Source organism: Muntiacus reevesi, chromosome 9 (assembly GCF_963930625.1).
Source record: "Muntiacus reevesi chromosome 9, mMunRee1.1, whole genome shotgun sequence".
Classification (NCBI taxonomy): Eukaryota; Metazoa; Chordata; class Mammalia; order Artiodactyla; family Cervidae; genus Muntiacus; species Muntiacus reevesi.
Window position 1 is genome coordinate 73,333,822 of NC_089257.1, and position 26,436 is coordinate 73,360,257.

A 26,436-nucleotide genomic window follows, 5' to 3' on the forward strand; every position below is an offset into this window, starting at 1 on the left:
ATCATCTGTATTTTAACTATCATCAGTAACATGTTATTCACGACACCACCTTAGAACTCAGTTAAAATGTAGCTACCTCACAGCTGAAAAGTGCTATATAAAAAGATGCTCTGTTGAATGGTTTCACAACAGCTGAGTATAAGTTATTCTGCATGAAGGTGATGTGCAGTACACAGAACTTTTTTTTTATATATAGGCCACGAACATGAACAAAAAAGCAAAATGGAATGGGACAAGCAAAGAAAATTATGATGAGAAAGCTCAAATTAAAAAAACAGAAGTAGAAATGGTATGAGTCAGACTAATCTTCTTACCTCACACATTGGCTTTAATAACTGAAGAACTTCACTTTTTGTGCCACCACTATTCAAAAAAGCACAAGTCAGTGTCTTTAACCAAATGTCATGATTTTCACTTTGAGGAATCCACAGGCTTATATCATCCAAGCCTTCTAAAGGACTTTCTTTGTCAAGTCTTGGTACTTCTAAAAACTAAAAAAAGGTGATCAGAAAACGTAAATACGGTAACCAGAAACACATTTTATCTTTCCTAGGTCAAACAAATATCTAGGCATAAATAAACATGTTTCCAAATAAAACTAAGTATAGTTAAAACTAAATCTAGAGGCATCAGTTGCTTTTTAAAATTAAAATACAATTATGCTTATGAAAGGCAGAATCTGGTGAAAATTTACTGATCTAAACAGGAGGAAACTTCTGCTCTCAGTTTATCAGCGGTATGTTAAATCACAGACTCTCTGCCTCATGTACGGAACCAGTCCAAATCTACCATACAGAACTGATTTCAGGATGAAATGAAATTTTAAAATCTTAAAACTGCAATGTTTTACAGGTTACAATATTCAGTTCAGTTCAGTTCCTCAGTCGTGTCTGGCTTTTTGCGACCCCACGGACTGCAGCACGCCAGACCTCCCTGTCCATCACCAACTCCTGGAGCTTGCCCAAACTCATGTCCATTGAGTTGGTGATGCCATCCAACCATCTCAACCATCTCAACCTCATCCTCCTGCCTTCAATCTTTCCCAGCATTGCGGTCTTTTCCAATGAGTCAGTTCTTCACATCAAAGTACTGGAGCTTCAGCTTCAGCATCAGTTCTTTCAATGAATATTCAGGACTGATTTCCTTTATAATAGTTTATAATTTATAATATTACTTATGATTTTATAATTTATAATATTCAGGACTGATTAATAAGTTTATACTGCCAATAATTTCATTAAGACCAAAATTATATTTATGATACATCATGTTACTGAAGTTAAATTGGTGAGAACTCAGCAGCATATTTCTCAGTTGCTTTATGAAAAGAAAATATTAATGATGCTTAGGTTAAAAAAGAAGTTAGAGTTCTTAAGTATCTTTCATAGAGTCCTTTCAGTGGAACCTTGTTATGTCTGACATCAACATGAAAAAGGGAGAAATCTATACGTCATCTTAAATTTCACATTAACTTATTATCACAATACCTATAAACCACACCAGGAGCAATGGTGTGTGTCTGATCAAAGAAAGGAGTTTTCCACTCCTTGAAAAAAAAGCCTGTCATTAAGAACTCTTCATATGCGCCCCCAAATCAACCGTAATTTCTCTAGGCTACCTCTCTCAGCTTTTCCACACTGCCATAACTAAAAATATAGATTCAAATTATAGCTGAAATTATTTCCAAAAAACGTTAAGTGTTAGCATAATTAAGCAATATAACGTTCATAGCCCACAGCAACTAGAACTGTTATAGTGGGTATTCAATAACACTCATTACTTGAGAGACCTTTTTTCTTGATGTTCTAAAAGGCTGTAGATAGATCAGCATGGGATCAGCTGTTGACTTATAAATCTCCCAGAAACTATGTCCAGTTTTTGTGGTTAAAATGCTTTTCAAACAGGTAACAGCTGCTGCTCGCACTTTGACACTGAAAAACACATATAATTCAAATGCCACAAAGTATATCAATATTAATCTTGATGAATGTGAAGCAACTCTTTAAGAAAAAATTAAAACCTTAAATTATATTAGGAAACTTTTGCATTTATTAAGAAATTTTATATCTATAAAATTGTGTAACATCAAACAACAATTACCAAAGCACTTTTTAATATTCTTTTAGTAAACCTGAGTTACTGATCACTATAACAGCAATTCCTTTCATTCACTATAAGAATGTTTATGACTTACTATAAATTAAAAAGTCTCATAAAAAGAAATACTTGAAAATAACACTGACTAATGAGGAATGAGAATGACAGAATACTAATCACCCACAAAAAAAAAATTTGATAACATTTTCTCTATGAGGAACAAATAATTTGGGATAACAGAGAATGGAATTTCCCTACAAATGATAAAATTATTGTCTAGAACAATTTTAAACAAATAGTAAGTGAAAAGCTAGTTGAAATTATTAGGTAAGACATCTATAATCTCTAATAAAAAATTAAAAGTCCTTCTCTTTTTCAAAAAACTAAGAAAAAGGGGACTGCAATACAACAGTACTGAAAATTTAATAGCTGACATAAAATGTCACAAAGCCTGATACTATATATGATAATGAGCTATCAAGTAAAGGCTTCAGTCATTTTAGGAGTCTCAATTTAAGACATAGAAGCATAAACCCTAAACTTGAATTCATCCTTCATTCTGCTGTCTTTCCCTGTCTTCTCCAAATTCAATTCACCAGCAGGTCCTGCTGCCTCTGTGTTAAAAATATCCCCAGGTTCCATTTCATCTTCACTGAAAGTGAAAGTCTTATCCAAATCTTTGTGATCCCCATGGACCGCAGCCCATCAGGCTCCTCTGTCCATGGAATTCTCCTGGCAAAGATACTGGAGTGGGTTGCCATTTCCTTCTCCAGGGGATCTTCCTGACCCAGGGATCGAACCTAGGTCTCTCACATTGCAGGCAAATTCTTTACCCTTTGAGCCAGCGGCGAAGCCTGCCTTCTGCCACCCTTCCTCTGGACTACTGCAACAGTTTCATAATCAGGCTTCCTATTTCCATTTTTGCCCTATCACAAGCCATTTGCCATATAAAAGTCACAGTGAAAGGATTAGTTGTATCATGACTACTCTGCTTAAAACTCCATAGCTTCCTTATGTATTTCAAATAAAATTCAAATTTATTAATCAGAATTAGTCTGATCTTTCTAATTTCATTTTATGTCATCTTCCACACCAGGTTTTCTATGATCCTCAAACACATGAAGCTTATTCTACTCTAGCTATTCCCTGCCTGGAATGTTTTATTCCTAATCACCTTTCAGTTAATTCCTGAACACCCAGATCCACTGAATGACATTTCCTCACAGAAGCCTTCCATGATTCTATGAATTCCTTGGTCAACATCCCTTTTATACCTGAGGTCCCTCAAACATGTAATGATTTTTCCCCTCTTACAAAAAAGACAGGAAAAACAAACTGTACCTATTCCTTGCAGCTCTCAAGTTTAAGTCACACTAGTATTTTTGTGCACCTTTTTCTGAAAAATCAATTGCAAATTACTGTGTAATAAGTGAAACACAAAGCTTGCAAATTTTCTGTGGAAAATCTCTTCAAAATCTGTATCAGATACACTTTGAAATACATTTTTTAGAATGAGATGAATTAAAAAATGAATAGAAGAATGGCTAAATGTGATAAAATAAGGATAATAATGGTAGAATATAGTAAAAATCTAGGTGGCAATTATATGGGTATTTACTGCAAAATTCTTTCAATTTTGCTGCATGCTTGCAAATTTTTCTAACAAAATGTTGGGAAGGAAACCATGCCAGCCCTTTCACTGTAACAACAACAATAAAAGAGATAAAGAAAAAAAAGAGAGAGAGAAAGATACACATCCTTAAAATCAACAATGAAAACATAGCAAGTAGACACTATTGCCAGTCATTTACTCCCCAAGAGAAGGAGAGGGTGTTACAGGGAAACAGATGCAAAATACCTTTTTACCATACTGTGGGAGTACATGCCTGCTCAGTCATGTCCAACTCTTTGCAATTCCATGGATTGTAGCCCACCAGGCTCCTCTGTCCACAGGACTTCCCAGGCAGGAAGACTGGAGTGGGTTGTCCTTTCCTTCTTCAGGGGATCTTCCTGACCAAGGGATCAAACCTGCGTCTCTTGCTTCTCCTACATTGGCAGGCGGATTCTTTACCACTGGGCCACCCAGGAAATGCTATTCACCTTAGAAGCATGCCCAATTGTGGGCAAAAATTGTTTGAACCCAGTCCCCAAAAATGGTGGTGATGAAGTGCTCAAATATATAAAAAATAAATCCGTTTGACCTTTGAACAACAAGGGTTTGAACTGTATAGATCCACTTATACACAGAGTTTTTTCAATAGTAAATACTACGGTAATATACCATCTGCAGATGGTTGACTCCTCAGATACAGAACCATGGATAGAGAGCCCCAACTGTAAGTACACATGAATTTTCCACTAAGCAAAGCATCCTTACGCTCACATTGTTCAAAGGTCTGTAAATAATAAATAGATAACTTCAAATAGATAAATGGGGAGGGGATGAGAAAGCAAAAATAATCTCATAAACAGCAAGCTGAAATTATACTGTTGTCATTTTGTTCTGTATTGAGCATTAGTGGGAAAAAGAAAGCCCTGTCTGATTAGCTTAGAACTTTTGGAGTTGTAATTCCCACTCTATGACTTATTGTAAAAGGATACAAATGAACTTGTTTATAAAAGAGAAACAGACTCTCAGCCTTGGAGTAGGAATTTATGGCTGTCAAGGGGGAAGGCTGAAGGAGAGAGGTAGGGAGTTTGGGATTGACACATACACACTACTACATTTAAAGTGGATAACCAACAAGGATCTATGTACACATAGCACGGGGAGCTCTGCTCAATGCCATGTGGCAGCCTGGATGGAAGGTGAGTTTGGGAGAGGATGGATATAGCAGAGCCGAGCCCCTTTGCTGTCCACCTGAAACTATCACAACATTGTTAATCCATTATACTTCCATATAAAATAAAACTATTTTTTAAAAAAGGATCAAAATGTCTAGTTGACAGGTGAGTGGTACCTTTGATTTTGACAAGTGCCCAAAATATCCCCATTTATATCCCCTATCTTAATGCTTTCCGTGGAAACACTGGATAGTTTTGCATTGTTTGTCTAGTCTACTCTTCCCTGGTGGCTCAGCTGGTAAAGAATCTGCCTGCAGTGCAGGAGACCTGGGTTCAATCCCTCGGTTGGGAAGATCCCCTGGAAAAGGGAACAGCTACCCACTCCAGTATTCTGGCCTGGAGAATTCCATGGCCTATTCCATGGAATTGCAAACAGTCAGACAGGACTGAGCGACTTTCAATTTCACTCTCACTAAAATTTAACATGGACCTTGTCTGGTATATATATCATGATAACAAGCACCTGGCACATAGGGTTTTAGTTATTATGTGAATTAATAAAAATACAATGATTTTGACTAAATATTTAAGACCAAAAGTATGGCAACTTAAAGGAGAAAGCTTTAGTTACTGGAAATGTTAATTTATATGAGGTATCAATCTTGAAAGTCAAATTGAGGAGTGCTATCAGACACAAGGTATCATTAAATACTCACCAATCTTCTACCAGAGTATTATTCAGGTAAGTCAGCACTATGAAGGTCCACTGAAGTTCTTTATCTTCAAATAATTCAAGAGCCTTGGTATAAGATGTATCTTTACTATGTTGTATAGCTATTGTAGAGAAATCTATAGGACCAACTTCTCCCAAGCAGCTTCCAACAGCCTCTACATACAGAAATTCCAATTCAGTAAAGTTATAGCTAAGAGATCACATATAAAACGGAAATTTTCTAATTTCAAAAATGTTTTTGTCATCCTTTGACATTAAGTGCTTCCTCATAGATGTTGAATAGATTAAAGGAGCTACAAAATACTGTATCATTTCCTTTACATATCATCCATGTGGGTAATATTTTCCCCTATAAAATCATATCCAAGAGATAGATTAACTAGTAAAATGTAGATATTAAGGAAAGTCTAAATATAGCCACTGTGCACGCATGCATGCTAAGTAGCTTCAGTCGTGTCCGACTCTGTGCGAAGCCATAGACAGCAGCCCACCAGGCTCCTCTGTCCAAGGGATTCTCCAGGTAAGAAGACTGGAGTGGGTTGCCATATCCTTTTCCAATGCATGCATGCATGCTAAGTCGCTTCAGTTGTGTCTGACTCTGTGTCACCCCACGGACAGCAGCCAGCCGGGTCCTCTGCCCAGGGGATTCTCCAGGCAAGAATACTGGAATGGGTTGCCATTTCCTTCTCCAATAGCCACTGTATGTATCCACTTTTTCTTGAGGTATTACATAAAGTCCATAAATCTTATACCCTCAGTTCAGTGAAAATTCACATATACATGCAGGCACATATATTTTCTTTCCACCTATATTATCAATACCCAAATGAAGACAGATGTTTTCAGGATGCCAGAGGGTTGCCTCATGTTCTTCCCCTGTCATTATAGTATTTAATAAAATGTTACAAAATTATTCATAGTTCTCCTTTCAAAAGTGGAGCCTATTCCTCTCTTGTGTGTTGCCTGTACTTAGTGACTTACTTCTAAAAAACAGAATGTGTATAAGTCTTTCACCTCCTTAACTAAAATTACCCTAGGTATGTCACTTTCTTAAGTGCTATTATAAACGGAACTGTAAATGGAACGGAATTTCCATTTTAGATTGTTCACTGATGGTGTATGAAAACACAAATGAATTCTGCATGTTGATCTTGTATAGTGCAATTTTGCTGAATCCACTTATTATCTTTCTGATAGTAGCTTTCCTATAGATTTTCAATTTAAGTCTGAATTTTGCAATAAGGAGTTCATGATCTGAGCCACAGTCAGCTCCTGGTGTTCTTTTTGATGACTGTATAGAGCTTCTCCATCTTCTGCTGCAAAGAATATAATCAATCTGATTTCAGTATTGACCATTTGGTGATGTCCATGTGTAGAGTCATCTCTTGTGTTGTTGGAAGACGGTACTTGCTATGATCATTGCATTATCTTCACAAAACTCTGTTAGCCTTTGCCCTGCTTCATTTTGTACTCCAAGGCCAAATTTCCTGTTACTCCAGGTATCTTGTGACTTCCTACTTTTGCATTCCAGTCCCCTATGATGAAAAGGACATCTTTTTTGGGTGTTAGTTCTAGAAAGTCTTCTAGACCTTCATAGAACCATTCAACCTCAGCTTCTTTGGTATTAGTGGTTGGGGCATAGACTTGGATTACTGTGATATGGAACGGTTTTCCTTGGAAATGAACAGAGATCATTCTGCCACTTTTGAGACTGCACCCGAGTACAGCATTTCAGACTCTTTGTTGATTATGAGTGAAAGTGAAAGTTGCCCAGTCGTGTCTGATTCTTTGCAACCCCATGGACTGTACAGTCCATGGAATTCTCCAGGGCAGAATACTGCAGTGGGTAGCCTCTCCCTTCTCCAGGGGATCTTCCCAACCCAGAGAATGAACCCAGGCCTCCCGCATTGCAGGTGGATTCTTTACCAGCTGAGCCACCCGGGAAGCCCTGTTGACTATGAGAGCTACTCCATTTCTTCTAAGGGATTCTTGCCCACGGTAGTAGATATAATGGTCATCCAAATTAAATTCGCCCATTCCGGTCCATTTTAGTTTACTGATTCTTAAAATACCAATGTTCACTGTTGCCATCTCCTGTTTGACCACTTCCAATTTACCTTGATTCATGGACCTAACATTCCAGATTCCTATGCAGTATTGTTCTTTACAGCATCAGACTTTACTTCCATCACCAGTCACATCCATAACTGGGTGCTATTTTCGCTTTGGCTCAGCCTCTTCATTCTTTCTGGAGCTAGTTCTCCAATATTGTCTAGTAGCATACTGGGCACTTGCTGACCTGGGAAGTCCATCTCTTAGTGTCATACCTTTTTGCTTTTTCATACTGTTCATTGGGTTCTCAAGTCAAGAATAATAAAGTGCTTGCCATTCCACTCTCCAATAAATACATACAAGTCATTTTCAAATTAATAGCTATGCACATGTATTAATTACTAACTTTTTACTTTATATGAATGTCTAAGGAAGGAAAATATGAAAGGAGGGCTGCTTAAGGATACTTGAACTAAACAGAAATCTAACTAGCACCTCAGATTTCCCCAGTATTTCAGACAACAAATTTTACGGATTTTTAAAATGCTACGAAGATGACCACTTAAACAAAGAAAACTCATATTCACTAAGCCAAATAGTTTACCTAAAACTTCTCTTTCACCAGTGTGGTTTACTGCCATCTTGGATAACTGCAACAAGCTGACAACTAGCTTCACCATTATGCCATCCTGAGGGTTATCTAGAAGCAGTTTTAAAAAAATTAGTTTAAGCTATGGTGGAAACAACACTTTTCTTTATAATATGCTTATATATTAAATTGTGTGACTAGAAAATGTTAATAAAGATTTTAAATTGTGGTAGCTTTAAAAATACAAAGTAAATGAAAGTATCCAAACTTCCTTTCTTCAATAGAATCATGTAAAAATGTTTGGCAGCAATATTTGGCATACAGAGAGAGAAAAATGTCTTAACAAGTTGTGCAGAGAAATCAATACCTTTAGCAAAATCACACTTAGAAACACAAAAATTATTCAGCATTAAATTAGAAGGAACCTTGGGAAAATGCCTGGTTTTTTAACCTCTTGCATTTAGAATAGACCAGCCCTGTCCAACAGAATTTTCTGCAATGATGATAATGGTCTATAATCCAAGCTATCCAATGACAGCCACAAGCCACATGTTACTACTGAGAACTTGACATGTGCTAGTACAACAAAGAAGTTGAACTTTAAATTTTACTGAATTTTAAGTCATTTAAATTTAAATAGCTACAAACATCTATTGGCTATATTGGTATTAATCAATAAAATACCCAAATACACAAGAATTAGAAATACAAAGAGAAAGTTCATGTTTCATATATATATACATGTATATACATACATATACCTCAAGAACAAATATTCTAGAAATTCAGAATTCAGATGGTCAAAACAAAATTAATTTTTAAAAGTACTGAGGATAAAAATCACAAAATAGAAATATGAAGTTAATCAGCACAGGATGAAGAAAATCACAACATAAGTAGAAAATGTTTCCACCAAGCGCAGTACTACAGTAACCTAAAACCTAAAATCAAATCAACTTAAAAATGGAAGTTTTCTTAAGTTAAAAAAAAAAGCTAGAAACACATATACAAATATGTGTGTAGATACAAAACAGACACATACATACATACAAACAGAACACATACATGGCTAAGATGCTTAAAATGAAATGTTTCTTTTATTTAAATAAACTCGGGGATAAATAAATAAATAAATAAACTGGGGTAGTAGGCAGAGAGAGATTACCTTGTATGCCTCCCTTTTAAAAATTCAAATTTTTCTTTTGGGCAGCAGCAAATTGTTAACATTTTTTTAAGTGGCAGAATAAATTTGGACATTCTGGCACAGGTCCAAAGTATGAATAAAATGGGAGTAATTCAAGGTGAGGATACAACTTAGAAAGTCTTTCATAACTAGATGAGAAATGATTAGGGTCTGAACTAAATATGTGGCAATTAAACCAAGAGCAAGAATTTAAAAAGATTCTTTCAAAAAGAAACAGATACAAATAACCCAAGTTATTAAAATGAGTACCCTGAGATGCTCTCATAAGATCCATCATCTGATCTTTATGCTGCTCTAGTTGTCTTCGAAGATCCTTCAATCCTTCAAGCCTTGTCAATGGAAGTGCGTCATAAGCACTTACTGAGAGAAAATGGTTAATTTCCTAAAAGAGAAAATCAGCTAAAAATGTAACTTGCTCTTGACATATATTGGTTGAGTCTGTAAAATAAAATTTCTAAAAATCAGTTAATGCCTTCTACAGACATTGATTCCTATCACTGTTATTACCAAATAAGGTGGAAATAAGTTACTTATTTCACTTCAAATCTTACAGTGTTTTAATCATTTAAATTCTAATAGACTCTCTCATGATAAAGTATTTAGAGTTTAAGATTGTTATAGCATACTCAATTAGAGAGAAAAACTTAAACTTGTTATTTTTTTATCACTACAATTCTAGTTTTATGTCTCAATATATTTAACTATATTCTCATATTGATTAGTCAATTGTAGAGTAAAATTAGAGTAAGATTTATAAGGAAAACATCTGATCATAGTTTTGAAATTTATAAGGGTTAAACAAGATTAAAACCTGAAAAACTCTTTACAAAGTTACATACCATCTCTAATTCAAGCATTATATTTTCCTTCAGAGGATCAGATGGTAATTTTGAGATATTAATGAATCTTAAGTGTATATTTCATCAAGCATATTTTATGTTATACTTCTTTAATATTTAAATTCACATCTTTACCAAGAAACTTTGATAATTTATACTTTTACTGCAAGGCAAGAGTATATTTAAAACTTCAGTTTTTTATCTGTTAAGAGGACAGATTTCAGGTTAAACTTTTTTAATCACAATTTTTTAAAAAGACCAGTTTTTACTCTGAGAGGATTAGAGGCTTCCAGAAAGTACTACTACCCTCTCTAATACAAAATAGCAAGATGATAGAATAATTATTACCTCCAAAAGTGAAAAGGGTCCTTTACTGTATTTGATTTTCTGCTGAGTAATACGCAAATCCTTAAAGACAACGTGGTCAGGAAAAGGATCTAAAAGTTTAATTGTGATATACAGATTTTCATTATCCTTGTTATCAATCACTAAGAATTTCAACAAGTCCAATACCTAAACACAATTAAAAAAGAAAAAATTAAGAGAAATGGATTAATTCTATTTTAAAATAAAACAAATAAACCCACTGTAATAAATGGTAAAAAGTCTATTAACCTAGTTTAGATAAAATGTTCTAATTACTACTAAGGCACCTAGCTACTACTGTTTCTGGGTTTTCAAATAATTCAACAAACATGTAGGGCCTTTACTATAGGATGGATACTGAGGAAGACGGTTGTCAATATTACTGAAGCATTTTATATAATATCTTATACACCATCAGAGTAGTGTGAACTGAAACCCTAGTTTTGACTACCTCTACATTTTAGTATAAGAAAGTAAGAAATCAGGTTATTTACTAGGTCAAAATTACTAGGTGCTCTATAACAAAAAGATTACAAGGGTTAAATCATTGAGAATGTTTTCCCTGTCATTTTTCAAAGACTATTCACTAAAATTACTGATTACACGAAGTAAACATAAAACAACCAGTTCTTTCCAAGAATACTTTTATCAGTATATTTCAAATATCATTTTGAACATGATTTGAGAAATTACCTGCTCCTGAACTTCCATCTGATCATCCACAAGGGGTATAAGTGTACCAACAATAACATGAAGATGACTTTCTAAAGCATCCTTACAGTAAGTTACCGCTGTGTGGCAAACCCGGCTTAATAGGTCACAACAAAGGGAGAAGCTACGTAGTGACACATCCATGAAACGAGAAGGCCTAATGTGGGGGAAAAAACAATAAGTTACAGGACACTACCTTGATATCAACTTGTTCAAAAGTCATTATTATCCAACAGCTCTAATTCTGATGTGGCATGACATAAAAGTTACTTTCACATCTAATTCTTTAAAATTAGATGTTTAAAAGCCAAAAACAGAAGTGAAATCAAGAAAATGACAGAGTAGGCAGTTCCAAGCTTCCCTAACAGAAATACTGAAAAATGAGCAAACTGTATGAACTGTGTTAGAACTCTGTAAAATAGCAACAATCAAGCAATCACGGAATCAAGAAAAAGGAAACTTAAAAACTAGGAAAGCTTTGTGGTGATTTTACTTGTCCGTGCCCTACATCATCCCCAGCCTGGCAGTATTCATGAAAACTTCAGACCCCGTTTCTTAACGTGGAATCCTGGTCCTTAGTTTTGGATGGAGCAGAGCAGACTTTATTCACAAATTATTGTGTATTTCTGTTCTAAACTTATCTGGGGACTAATGTAAGGTGCTTGGCTCTGTTTTCCCATCCAAGTACTAACCAGGCCTGACCCTGCTAAGCTTCCAAGATCAGACGAGATCGGGCGCGTTCAGGGTGGTATGGCCGTAGACTTGGCTCTGTTTTCTTAACTTGTGTCTCTGACAGGCTGAAAAAGCTGAGGGCACTGTAAGGCTGACCAACAACCCACAGCTGCCTGGGATAAGAGATTGCCTAAAGCCCAGGATGAAAAGCTAGGGAGACAGTTTCTTTGGAAATTAGAACACACAAAATCACCCATAATTCATGGAACTTCACATGCCCAGGGTAAGGTGCTTACTCAAAAACTACCTGAGAAGATCATAATCTTTCTCTTTGGGCAGATGGTTAGGCTTGGTGGAAGTCAAGCTAAGTGGTGAAGGAGATTCCTAACACAGAGCCAATCTGCAAAGACTAGGAAAGCTTTTCTCTTTCTCTGGCTCCCTGTATTCAGGGAAATCTCTGTCAAAATGCTACCTGAACACAAGTTAAGGAACAGTCTTCAGTGACTACAATAGCAAGGAATACACTCTCTGGAAATACAGTTGAGTATATCTATGAAACAAATGTACCACTACAGCCTTCAACAATTAAACAAAAAAAAAAAGTCAAACCTTGGGGAAGGGGAAAATCTAATTTCCACGGGTAATATAATAGTAAAATGCCCCGTTTCAATTAAAAAAAAAATCACAAGGAATTCAAAACAATAGGAAAGTATATGTCATTCAAAGGAATAAACTATATTGGCTGAAAGAGCTCACAAGGAAGCTCTGATATCAGAATTACTAGACAATAACTTTATCAGACAACTGTTTTAAACATGCTAAAAGAGCTTAGAGACAAACGAAAATGAAGATACAGCATGCCAAAACTAATGAGATTCAGCATAAGCAGTACTGAGAGAACAATATGTTGCAGTTAACACCTACACTGAAAAAGAAGAAAGACTTGAAGAACACTACCAAACACTTAAGAATTAACACCTCAAATTCTTCCCCAAAACAAAATAGCAGGAAACACTTCCTAATTCATTTTATGGGGCCAGCATTTCTCTGATATCAAAGTAAGATAAAGACAACACAGGAAAATTATAATATCTAAAACTCTTATGAATATATATGTGCAAAACCCCTCAACAAAATATTGGAAAACTGAATCTCATAGCACATTAAAAGAATATACATCATGAGCAACTGGGATTTATCTCAGAAATGCAAGAGCATATCATAAGAAAGTCAATCCAAGAAATACATCACATTAACAGAATAAAAGAATATAACACAGTACCTTCTCGGCAAACAATGAAAAGGCATGTGACAAAATCCAACACCCTTTCATGAGAAAAACACTCAGAAAAATATTAGAATAAAAACTTTCTCAACAAAATAAAGGTAACCTATGAAAACCCAAAACTAACAACATAATCAGTATTGAAAGACTAAAAAGCTTTCCCACTAAGATTAGGAATAAGACAAAGATGTACACTTTCACCACTGCTACCCAACACAGTACCGAACTTCCAGCCAGAGCAATTAAATAAGAAAAAGAAAGGGCATCCAAATCAGAGAGGAATAAGTAAAATGATATTCAGATGACATGATTTCTTTATAAGAAACTCCTAAAAGAATCCACAAGAAATCTACTAGTGGTAACAAATTTAGCAAAGCTGCAAATCACAAAATCACATACAAAATTATCTGTGTTTCTATGCACCAGCAATGACAATCTAAAATGAAAACTGATTTAAAAACTCCACTTGCAATAGCACCTAAAAGAATTAAACATCTAGGAATAAATTTAACCAAGGATGTGAATCACCTGTACACTGAAAATTACATAGCATGGATGAAAGAAATTAAACCCAACTTAAGGGAAAAACATTCTGTATTCATGGACTGGAAGACAAATTTTAACACTATGTAAAACAGTGGCATATTGAATGCAATATCCATCTAAATTCCAGCACTTTTTTTGCATAAATGGAAAAACTGGTCGACAAATTCATATGGAATTGCAAGGTATCCAAACAGTCAAAACAATTTGAAAAAGAAGAAGAAAATTGGAGGACTCACACTTCCTGATTTCAAAAGTTACTATAGAACAACAGTTAGCAACACAGTCTTTCCTGAAGGAAATCAACCCTGAATATTCATTGGAAGGACTGATGCTGAAGCTGAAGCTCCAGTACTTTGGCCACCTGATGTGAAGAGCCGACCCACTGGAGAAGAACCCGATGCTGGGAAAGATTGAAGGCAGGAGAAGGGGGTGACAGAGGATGAGATATTTGGATAGCATCACTGACTCAATGGACATGAGTCTGAGCAAACTCTGGGAGATAGCGAAGGACAGGGAAGCCTGGTGTGCTATAGTCCCTGAGGCTGAAAACAATTGGACATGACTTAGCGACTGAACAACAAGCAACACAGCATGGCATAAGCAAAGACCAATGGAATAGAACTGAGAATCCAGAAACAAACCCATACATCAATGGCTAACTGATTTTTGACAAGGGTGAAAGAACAGTCTTTAATAAATAGTGCTGGGACAACTAGATTTCTACATGCAAAAGAACGAAATTGAACCCTTAACTCACACTATTTATAAAAATTAAAATGGATCAGCAACCTAAATATAAGAGCTAAAATCATAATACTCTTAGAATAAACTTGAAGGGTAAATCTCCATGACCTTAGATTTGACAGTGCATTCTTACCTACAATACGAAAACCACATGAAACAAAAGAAAAATAAGATAAATCGGACCTTACCAAAATTAAACACATTTGCTCATCAAAAGACATTATCAGGAAAGTGAAAATTTTATAGGATGGAAAAAACTATTTGCAAGTCACATATGAATTCAATATCCAGAATATATTTGCAAATCACATACTGAGTTCAGTCCCAGAATATATAAAGAACTCCTACATCTCAACAACAAAAAGACAATCCAAATTTTTTTCCTCTATTTTTATTGTATTGTCCCTCATCCCAAAGCCCTCTCCCACTTCCCTTCCCATCCCATCCCCCTGGGTTGTCCTGGTGCACTGGCTTTGAGTGCCTGTTGCACGCATCGAACTTGGACTGGTGATCTATTTCACAGATGGTAATATACATGTTTCAATGCTATTATCCCAAATCCATTTTTTATTTGAGAGACAATCCAATTTTTAAAATGGGCAAAGGATTTAAATAGACATTTCTCCAAAGAAGACATACAAATCATCAATAAGCTCATGAAAAGATATTCATGAGCAGTTAGTAGGAAAATGCAAAATCAAAACCCCAATGAGATACCACTTCATGCCTATGAAACAACCCAAATGTTCATCATGAGATGAACGAATAAAAAAAATGTGGTATATATCCAATGGAATGTTGCTGTGTTTAGTTGCTCAGTTGTGTCCAACTCTTTGCAATCCCATGGACTGTAGCCCACCAGGCTCCTCTGTCCCTGGGGATTCTCCAGGCAAGAATACTGGAGGGGGTTGCCATGTCCTCCTCCAGGGGATCTTCCCAACCCAGGGATCAAACCCAGGTCTCCCGCATAGAAGGAGGATTCTTTACCATCTGAGCCACCAGGGATGCCAAATGGAATGTTCTTTAGCCATAAAAAAGCATGATGCTGGATAAACACTGAAGACACGCTAAGTGAAACAAGCCAATAGGAAAGGGCAAAGAAATTATGGTTCTGCTTAATGAAATACCTAGAACAAGGAAATTAAAAAAGACAGGAAGTAGATTAAAAGCTCTAAGGGCTATAGGGAAGAGGAACTGTGTGGTTATTGTTTAATGAGTAGAGAGGTTCTATATGAGGTAATAAAAAAGTTGGATTTGGAAACAGCAATGACAGAAATAAAAATTAATAGCATATCATGAACATAATAGCACTAAATTGGAAAATATTGCTAAAAATGAGAAATTTTGTTATATATTTTAACACTATAATAAAACATTTTTTAAAAAATGAAGGAAAAAGACTGAATGACTTAAAGTACATACACATACATATGACTTAAAATTAAAATTATATTTTTAAAAAGCAAAAAAGAATATGAGAAAACAAAATGGAAATAGATATCTTCATATGCTTTGAGGGCTTAAGTTTATTACAATGTTACCTACTAATAAGAAAACAATAGAATCATTATTAAAACCAATGGAAAGGATAGAGATGCTAAAAAGAACATACATCCCCAAATCTATAGTAATTGTGACACTGTGATTTATAATAAGAAATATATATTTGGTCTTTGTCCCCATTCCTGGCAGAGTCCCTAAAACTTCTGGAATTTCCTGTGATGAGAGCAATAAAGGAGTCTTTCGTTATGTTGATGAAGTATCTTTGGGGAAGCCTCTAAGGATGTGGGCTGGTTGCCAAGAGAACCAACCCAATAATTAGAAGGTTGGAACTTTCTGTCCCACCTCTCTGATCAAAAAGGGCCTTCCCTTCAATCAGTCACCAATGGTTGATGATTCCTCTGTTAACACCCAATGGGGATGGGGTTTAAGGAGCTTCTGGGTTGCTGAATATTTGCAGGTATGAGGAGAGTGAAGTGACTGGAGCTCCATGCCCGTTCCCGTACTTTGCCCTATGTATCTCTTCCATTTGGCTGTTCCTGAGTTATTTCTTTTTGTAATAAACCAGCAATCTAGTGAGTAAACAGGTTTCTAATAAGTTCTGTGAGCCATTCTAACAAAATAATCAAACCCAAGGAAGGGGGTTATTGAAACCTCCAATCTATAGTTTTCAACTGGAGTCTGATGAGATTGGAGAGAGGGTAGTCTTGTAGGACTCAGCTCTTAACCTGTGAGATCTGACACTGTCTACAGGCAGGTACCAGCTGATGTCTGAAGAATACCCTGGGTGTGCACTGGGAATCCCCCTTCCCCTTCCCACACACTGGAAGTGGTGAGCAGAACTGCTATGGTAACATGTATTTATGGCCATGTAAAATTAGCATATTTAAAATGTTGAAGAGAAGACCTTTAATATTTAAAGATTTCTAGAGCTGGAGAAGTAGTGATTCATTTTGTAAAATATAATATCTATCTATATATATATTAAAAAAGCAAAATTCAGAATATAATACTCTGGCTTCTACCCTGTAAAGCATATAATTTTTCAATTAAGATGAGGGTAAAAAAACTTCTTATATATTGGTCTAAATATATTATTTACCTTTGGTTGATATAGTGAATCAAAGTATAAATAACATCTCGAAGAACAAAGGCCCAAGCTCCTCCTAAGCCACTCTTTATATCATTCATTAATAAACTAACAAACAGGTGATATATTTTAATAATTCTGTGCCTTTTATAAACATTATTTGTCTCAGCTGCTTGCTCACATATGGCTAGAAGAATTTTCTGATAGGAATCCTAGAAAATAAAGATACATTTAGTAAAACCTTGCCTAACCACATATACTCAGCCATAATACATACATTTTATTTTTTTTAATACATACATTTTATATTCAAATTACAGAATTCTAAATTTCCAAATTTTGCTTGGGATTTTGATATCAAATGCAAAATATCACATTAAGAAAATTGCTATCCTAAATTTAAAAAAAATATTGCCAATTTATGTAGTTATCAGATAGTAAACAATATTTAGTAGTATATTCTTTAAAAAGTACATATATATACACTTCCTGAGTCAACCTAAAATGTCAGGAAATTCAGCCCTCATATGTGACATATTTCAATTAATACTGATAAATACCAAGATATAAGCTTGTAAATGAGTGTTTCTCTTAATTTATTCAAGTTAATTTTCCATTTGTTTACTTTTTTTTTTAATGTACTTATGAAAAAATCAAAATAAAATGTACATAAATAGATTTTCTAAGCTGAAAAATATGGAATTCTCTCTTCAGTTATTATACTAGTAAAGTATACTTACAGGGCTTTTGGAAAGAATTTCTAAAATGCTTTTAAGCTTGGTTTTATGGCAATTGCTGATATAGGCAAATGTCGCTTTAATCACATGTGATGGAAAATGAGGTGGATTAGGAGCAGGATCCAAATCCCTAAGAGTTATAGAAAAAATTACAGTCATCATTTTCAGAATAAAACTATCAAGAAAAAACATTTTCTTGATAGATCAGTGAAAATTCAAAAGAAAAATGTAGATTATACTAACCCCAAATTTTAGTTATATTCTAGGTGAAAATTAAGACTTTTAATAAAATCACAAGTGACATATTACAGTCTATATTACATCAATCAGAATACCTAAATAACTTTCTAGGACTTAGTCAATAATTTGCTTTAAAAATCATTTATAAAGTTAACAGCAGTTATAAAAAAGAGACCTAGTATCACTTTACTTAAGGTATGAATTAAAGCTCTATGCTAGTACTTTAAACTCAATAATATTTTTTAAAATTAATTTATTTATTTTAATTAGAGGATAATTACTTTACAATATTGTGATGGTTTTTGCCATACATTGACATGAATCAGCCATGGGTACACACATAAACACAATAACATATCAAGACAGCAATCAAATACTACACCAAATGAAATTACACATGCAAAATTATTTTAATAGATATTATTACTGCTTTACATGCTTAGTATTGCACAGAATATAAAAAAAGTTAAGGATGTTTTCAAGTACCTCACAGTCAAGGAAAATGAATAACAATGTATATGAGTAACTATCGTTCATATACAATCAAGTAGGTTTTACACGCAAATGAAATTGCAATATAGTAAGATTCCACTAGCAAAGGAGAATGCTTTTTAAAAAAAAGGTGATACAGAAAGTCAAGTCATAGATAAGGAGAAGAGAACAAAGAATAATGGGTCATGAAGAAGAAAATTTCATGAGATAGATGGCCCAATGCTCAAATATTACAAAAAGACTGAGAAGAAAAAGGTTCCTGACTTTGCAAACAAAGTGGTAATTAAAAGAGCAGTTACTATGAAGAGGCTACAGTACAGCAGATACTTCAATTCAAAGGTAATTATTTTGAAAGAAACAGAATTTAAAAGTACAATACATGTCTAACAATTGAAATAAACATTTGAAGGTGTCAACCAATAAACTTTCCAAGGACCTTCTGAAATTGCAGATAATTCTCTAAATTAAAAATATCCATACCCTGAGAAGTCACAGGGGTCAGTGCTTTGGCTGGCACCAGAAGCTGCTGGTTCATGTAACGTCATCAATAACTCCACTACAATCTCTGGTAAATTACTAATGAATAAATGATCAATCTGCAAGGATACAAAATTAAAATATATTTAAGTTTTCCTGTCTGTGATCTTTAAGTCAGCTACTTTTAAGGGGCTCATGTTATTGCCTCATTTCCAAAATTATTCAGTGATTACAGAAGGAAATAGTTATCAAAGATCTAAGATCTGCAAGACATCCAACTAGCACCACTTTCTCTGCTATGCAGCCGGTCTACAGACTCAAAGGAAAAGAGGGAAATCATATCAAACACAACTCTCTTAATTCAACTTTTTCATTTAATTTTAAAGAATCACTTTAACGAGTAAAGCTTCAGGTCTATCTTGAAATTCCTCAACCTAACTTTACAGTCAACCAAATTTCCCGCTGATCTACACTGTTCATCAGTCTGCATTTTACCTTTATTTGAGAACACTATCTTAGAGAACTTTACTAGTAAGGATTCACAGTGACAGGCAATTATCAACCTTTTGTTCCCTGCATATCTTTCCCCCAGATTTCAACTTGATTGATCTTCCAAACTAGCTGCTACCCACATGTCATTAATACTAGATAAAAATCCTCCTGGACAGGAGGAGACTCTTCATCACCCATTTCTTGCTACAGGCAGCCTCACAAAAGGCATAAGTTCTCTAAATAAAAAGAGTGGGTGTACTACATTACACCTCAGCCAAATGAATGAGAACTATAAAGTCTTAAAAGGTGTTTTTGTTAGTCTCCAAGTAATGAATTACAGTACTTTAAACCAAAATGCAAATGGGCTCACTTACCATCTTTACCTCTTCCACACAGAGATTTGGAAACACTTTCTAACAGCAAAAATATTCTGGAATGTGGCACAACAGAAATCTAATGTAAAGATCTTAGCCTTTCCCTGTAATGTAACATTAGTTACATCATATCAATTCCAAGGTTTCAGCCCTTTTAAAAATCCAGCCTATTTCCAGTATATCTGGAATCAGTAAGACAAGCTGGCTGAGTCTGCTTAATATCAGAGGAAAAATTAGTCAGTTTCCCTGCACATAGATGACAACTGACTTCCTTAATTTTATATAATTTTCTTACAAGCAAATCTCTAATGTTTAGCTAAAGGTACATAAAAATAATTTTTAAAAAATTCAGATATCTAGGTATGCCTAAACAATCCTATAACTATATATTTTAGATATTCAACCACTGACATTATAGAAGACTGAAAGATTGATAATAGTGGTACCATCACTTTTCCACAGAAAAAAGAATCTTGATTGATTTAGATAAACTGCCTATCAGAGAAAAAGAGAAAAACATTAACTTAAAATGATGATGCTAAATGAAACAGACAAATAAAAATTTATGTCTTTAACAAAGAAGCTAAGAAATTATTTTTAATTTTTATCTCTCTTTGCTCCTGAGACTAGCATTTTAATCAGGGTTTAATGTAATCACATTTCCCATCTAGACTTCAGTTCAGTCGCTCAGTTGCACCTGACTCTTTGCGACCCCATGAGCCGCAGCACGCCAGGCCTCCTTGTTCGTCACCAACTACCAGAGCCCACCCAAACCCATGTCCATCGAGTTCGTGATGCCATTAAACCATCTCATCCTCTGTCCTCCCCTTCTCCTCCTGCCCTCAATCTATCCCAGCATCAGGGTCTTTTCCAATGAGTCAGCTCTTCACATCAGGTGGGCAAAGTATTGGAGTTTCAGCTTCAACATCAGTCCTTCCAATGAACACCCAGGACTGATCTCCTTTAGGATGGACTGGTTGGATCTCCCTGCAGTCCAAGGTACTCTCAAGAGTCTTCTCCAACACCACAGTTCAAAAGCATCAATTCTTCGGCGCTCAGCTTTCTTTATAGTCCAACTCTCACATCCATACGTGACCACTGGGAAAACCATAGCCTTGACTAGACGGACCTTTGTTGGCAAAGTAATGTCTCTGCTTTTTAATATGCTGCCTAGGTTGGTCATACCTTTCCTTCCAAGGAGTAAGCATCTTTTAATTTCATGGCTACAGTCACCATCAGCAGTGATTTTGGAGCCCAGAAAAATAAAGTCAGCCACTGTTTCCCCATCTATTTGCTATGAAGAGATGGGACCAGATGCCATGATCTTAGTTTTCAAAATGTTGAGCTTTAAGCCAACTTTTTCACTCTCCTCTTTCACTTTCATCAGGATGCTCTTTAGTTCTTCTTCACTCTCTGCCATAAGGATGGTGTCATCTGCATATGTGAGATTTTTGATATTTCTCCCGGCAATCTTGATTCCAGCTTGTGCCTCCTCCAGCCCAAGGTTTCTCATGATGTACTCTGCATATAAGTTAAATAAGCAGGGTGACAATCTACAGGCTTGACATACTCCTTTTCCTATTTGGAACCAGTCTGTTGGTCCATGCCCAGTTCTAACTGTTGCTTCCTGACCTGCATACAGGTTTCTCAAGAGAAAGGTCAGGTGATCTGTTATTCCCATCTCTTTTAGAATTTTCCACAGTTTATTGTGATCAACACAGTCAAAGGCTTTGGCAAAGTCAATAAAGCAGAAACAGATGTTTTTTTGGAACTCTTGCTATTTTGAAGATCCAGCGGATGTTGGCAATTTGATCTCTGGTCCCTCTGCCTTTTCTAAAACCAGCCTGAACATCTGGAAGTTCACAGTTCACGTATTGCTGAAGCCTGGCTTGGAGAATTTAGAGCATCACTTTACTAGCGTGTGAGATGAGTGCAATTGTGCGGTAGCTTGAACATTCTTTGGGATTGTCTTTCTTAAGAGATTGGAATGAAAACTGACCTTTTCAAGTCCTGTGGCCACTGCTGAGTTTTCCAAATTTGCTGGCATATTGAGTGCAGCACTTTCACAGCATCATCTTTCAGGATGTGAAATAGCTCAACTGGAATTCCATCACATCCACTAGCTTTGTTCGTAGTGATGCTTTCTAAGGCCCATCTGACTTCACATTCCAGGATGTCTGGCTCTAGATGAGTGATCACACCATCGTGATTATCTGGCTCGTGAAGATCTTTTCTGTACAGTTCTTCTGTGTATTCTTGCCACCTCTTCTTAATATCTTCTGCTTCTGTTAGGTCCATACCATTTTTGTCCTTTATCGAACTCATCTTTGCATGAAATGTTCCCTTGGTATCTCTAATTTTCTTGAAGAGATCTCTAGTCTTTTCCATTCTGTTGTTTTCCTCTATTTCTTTGCATTCATCACTGAGGAAGGCTTTCTTATCTATCCTGGTTATTCTTTGGAACTCTACATTCAAATGGGAATGTCTTTCCTTTTCTCCTTTGCTTTTCGCTTCTCTTCTTTTCACAGCTATTTGTAAGGCCTTCTCAGATAACCATTTTTCCTTTTTGCATTTCTTTTCCATGGGGATGGTCTTAATCCCTGTCTCCTGAACAATGTCACGAACCTCCGTCCTTAGTTAATCAGGTTCTCTATCAGATCTAGTCCCTTAAAACTATTTCTCACTTCCACTGTATAGTCATAAGGGATTTGATTTAGGTCATAGCTGAATGGTCTAGTGGTTTTCCCTACTTTCTTTAGTTTAAGTCTGAATTTGGCAATAAGGAGTTCATGATCTGAGCCACAGTCAGCTCCCGGTCTTGTTTTTGCTGACTGTATAGAGGTTCTCCATCTTTGGCTACAAAGAATATAATCAATCTGATTAACTGAATATAAATTGCCTCAGATAATTTTAGATATATATCAGCTCAGTTCAATTCAGTCACTCAGTTATGTCCGACACTTTGCAACCCCATGAATTGTAGCATGCCAGACCTCCCTGTCCATCACCAACTCCCGGAGTCCACCCAAACCCATGTCCATCAAGGTGGTGATGCCATTCAACCATCTCATCCTCTGTCGTCCCCTTCTTCTCCTGCCCCCAATCCTTCCCAGCATTAGGGTCTTTTCCAATGAGTCAACTCTTTGCATCAGGTGGCCAAAATTTTGGAGTTTCAGCTTCAACATCAGTCCTTCCAATGAACACCCAGGACTGATCTCCTTTAGGATGGACTGGTTGGATCTTCTTGCAATCCAAGAGTCCCTTCTCCAGCACCACAATTCAAAAGCATCAATTCTTCTGCACTCAGCTTTCTTTATTGTCCAAGAGTCTTCTCCAGCACCACAATTCAAAAGCATCAATTCTTCCCCACTCAGCTTTCTTTACAGTCCAACTCTCACATCCATACGTGACCACTGAAAAAACCATAGCCTTGACTAAAAGGACCTTTGTTGGCAAAGTAATGTCTCTGCTTTTAAATATGCTATCTAGGTTGGTTATAACTTTCCTTCCAAGGAGTAAGCGTCTTTTAATTTCATGGCTGCAATCACCATCTGCAGTGATTTTGGAGCCCCCAAAAATTAAGTCTGACACTGTTCCCACTGTGTCCCCATCTATTTCCCATGAAGTGATGGGACCAGATGTCATGATCTTAGTTTTCTTAATGTTGAGCTTTAAGCCAATTTTTCACTCTCCTCCTTCACTTAGATATGTATAAATTACTATAAAAGAAACAAGTTGTTAGATCCTTTTTAACCTGACTCCATCTTTCATCAAATAATGAGTACTTAATATATACTAGATAGTCAGGATACATCAGAAAAAAGAAGAAAGAAAAATCCGACTTTTACAAGTACTTATAGTGGAGAAAGTTGATAAGAACCGATGAACATAATTCGTAAGTAAGCTACATCTATATTAGAAGGTAGTAATGCCATGGAAAAAGCAGAGAATGGGAACATGGGATTGTACTTTTCCTTGAAAAATGAAGGGCTTAATGATAGTCAAGAGAAAGTGAAGATTTTCTATACCTTGTTCAGCATTGCTTGAATTTAATAACCAGCTTGTATTCATGTATTACTGCCAAATAAATCGATACTTTACAAGGAAAAGGTGGTAAAATTATTCCAAAGTTAAAAAGAAAATTCCTGATTAAAAACATTTAAAAGTCAATCAAAAGGAGATAACACTGTACAATAACAAAAAAATTAATGGATTGCCTATGTTAGATAGTGATTACTATAAAATATTAAATTTAATTGCATAATTAAATGATGAATAGCCTAAAGTTACACCTCAGATCAATTATGGGTTAAAAGGTATTGTAAATATTGAAGTCATACCTGTTTTCCTAATAAATTTTCATCTTTAAGCATATCATAGACTTTGGTAGCAGTCTCTCTTTGCTGGGCCATCCCACTGTCTCCTGTACCCTCATAAGCAAAGTATGGAAGAATATTTACAAGAATCTTTGGAAAGCAGTCTGTCAGAAGACTTTTCCAATCCTCTTGAATCTGATTAGCAATTAACTTTACTTCATCAAAATGACTTCTAATCACTAGAGGTGGAATCAAAATTTTATAACAAGACCTAAAAATATAAAAATTAAAAACATACATTAAAAATATAACTTTTCAAAGTAAAACTTTTTAATATGGTCCTTAAAATAACAGAATGGTTTTGGAAATTCCTGGTGTTCCAGTGGACTCAAATGCTTCCACCATGGGTTCAATTCCTGGTCAGGAAAATAAAGATTCCTTGAGTCATGTGGTGTGGGCAAAAAAATAAATAAAATAAATAAAACAGTTTAATAAGCTTAGAGCTACTTTATCTAGATCATTAAGCATTCTTACTCTATAAATTAAGACATGAAGTTAAGTAAATTCTAAATAGTCACACTAAAAAAAACAGAGATCTTAAGCGTATTATCACCCTAAAGGCATGATCAAAAACAAGTGAAAATGAATTTATATTTGTTTCTTTTGTATAATCTTTATGCAAATTATATAGTGAAAGGTGAATGCAATTTATAAATTCAAAAAATAAATGTAGATTTGGCAAAATGAACAAATAAGGACTATTAAATAATTACAAATTGCCTTCCCATACCCTGATATTTAAACATTATTATTTAGTTGTTTCAAACCTCTCCATTTTCAAAATTCCGTTCTCCAGACTTGGAAGCTAGCAAAATAAATACCTGTATATTAAACTTTAAGTCATATAGAAACAACTAAATGGCCCACATTCAAACAGGAAAAAGAAAAACAGGGCAAAAATAATCAGCCATCAATAATTTATTTTTGATTTTTCACAGGGAAAATTATTAAATATTAAAGCTGAAATGGACCTCAAAGATCTCTATACATCCTTGTGTGTGCACACAGTCATGTCCAACTCTTTGTGACCCCACAGACTATAGCCTGTCAGGCTCCTCTGTCCATGGGAATTTCCAGGCAAGAATACTGGAGTGGGCTGACATTTCCTACTCCAATAATTCCAGTAAGAAACTTTACAATAAGAAACGAAGACCCCGTGGGTGTTCATGTGGCTTGCCTAAAGTCATGTAGCTGGCTTACCAGCACAGCTAGGACCAGATCCTAAGTTAACTGATAACCTTTAATACGCTTTCATTTATAAAAGCTGTCCTGATTCTCACAATATTACTAATAACTAATTTTAAATATATTTCACATGTGCCATATGCAAACCTACCTATAGAAATCTTCAATGTTTGTGTAATTTAATAAAATAAAAGGAAAAGAAGATACACTGTATTCAGGATCTTGAAGATTTAGCCATTCCAATACCAGATAATCCAAATGAGAAGCCATGAAATCTTCTAAACATCTATATCCAGAAGTTTCAGAAACTTTCTTTAAAACCTGTACAAATCAAAAAAGAAGTCAATGTTTTAATAATGAAATAATAAATCATTTACATCCTTGATATTATTTACAGTATGGCTTTGAGCATTCATGTAACTTTTCTATCCCTTGATTAACTTATCTATGCTGTTGTTGTTTGTTGTTATTTAATCACAAAGTCATGTCTGGTTCTTTTGTAACCCCATGGACTGTAGCTCACCAGACTCCCCTGTCCTTCTCCAGGGGATCTTCCCCACCCATGGATCAAACCTGGGGAAAAAGTTCCACTGGAAACCACACTAGTTACATCAAGTCATGATCAATCATTGGTTTATCATGTAAAAATACAGGATGGAAAGGTCTGGAATTTCTCAAACCATGAATGCTGAGGTGTTGGACCAGGGGCGAGAGTAAACGTTCTACAACACTGGACCCTGGTCTCTCTAATCATGTAACTTAAAAGCCTTCCACATCTAAACTTTGACTTCTCACCCTGCTAGATTCCAAGGTCTTGCTCCAGAATCCACCAGGCAAAATACGTACTACTT

The 26,436-nt window shown here is 35.5% G+C and overlaps 1 protein-coding gene across 3 annotated transcripts in view; it reads right to left on the reverse strand.

The window, feature by feature from the left end:
- The window catches only part of ATM (ATM serine/threonine kinase), a 136,159-nt gene that overhangs the window by 61,270 nt on the left and 48,453 nt on the right, over window positions 1-26,436 (reverse strand). For 2 of the 3 annotated variants that reach the window (XM_065944050.1, XM_065944048.1), the window contains exons 24-35: window positions 25,737-25,906; window positions 24,365-24,611; window positions 19,162-19,277; window positions 17,953-18,079; window positions 17,225-17,424; window positions 11,358-11,532; window positions 10,647-10,811; window positions 9,709-9,841; window positions 8,271-8,366; window positions 5,598-5,769; window positions 1,790-1,931; window positions 315-491 (exon numbers count right to left, since the gene is read on the reverse strand). In XM_065944050.1, the coding sequence (XP_065800122.1) occupies window positions 315-491; window positions 1,790-1,931; window positions 5,598-5,769; window positions 8,271-8,366; window positions 9,709-9,841; window positions 10,647-10,811; window positions 11,358-11,532; window positions 17,225-17,424; window positions 17,953-18,079; window positions 19,162-19,277; window positions 24,365-24,611; window positions 25,737-25,906 (1,920 nt within the window). Of the gene's footprint in view, window positions 1-314; window positions 492-1,780; window positions 1,932-5,597; window positions 5,770-8,270; window positions 8,367-9,708; window positions 9,842-10,646; window positions 10,812-11,357; window positions 11,533-17,224; window positions 17,425-17,952; window positions 18,080-19,161; window positions 19,278-24,364; window positions 24,612-25,736; window positions 25,907-26,436 lie in introns of all 3 variants that reach the window. The other variant, XM_065944049.1, reaches the window with a different exon arrangement.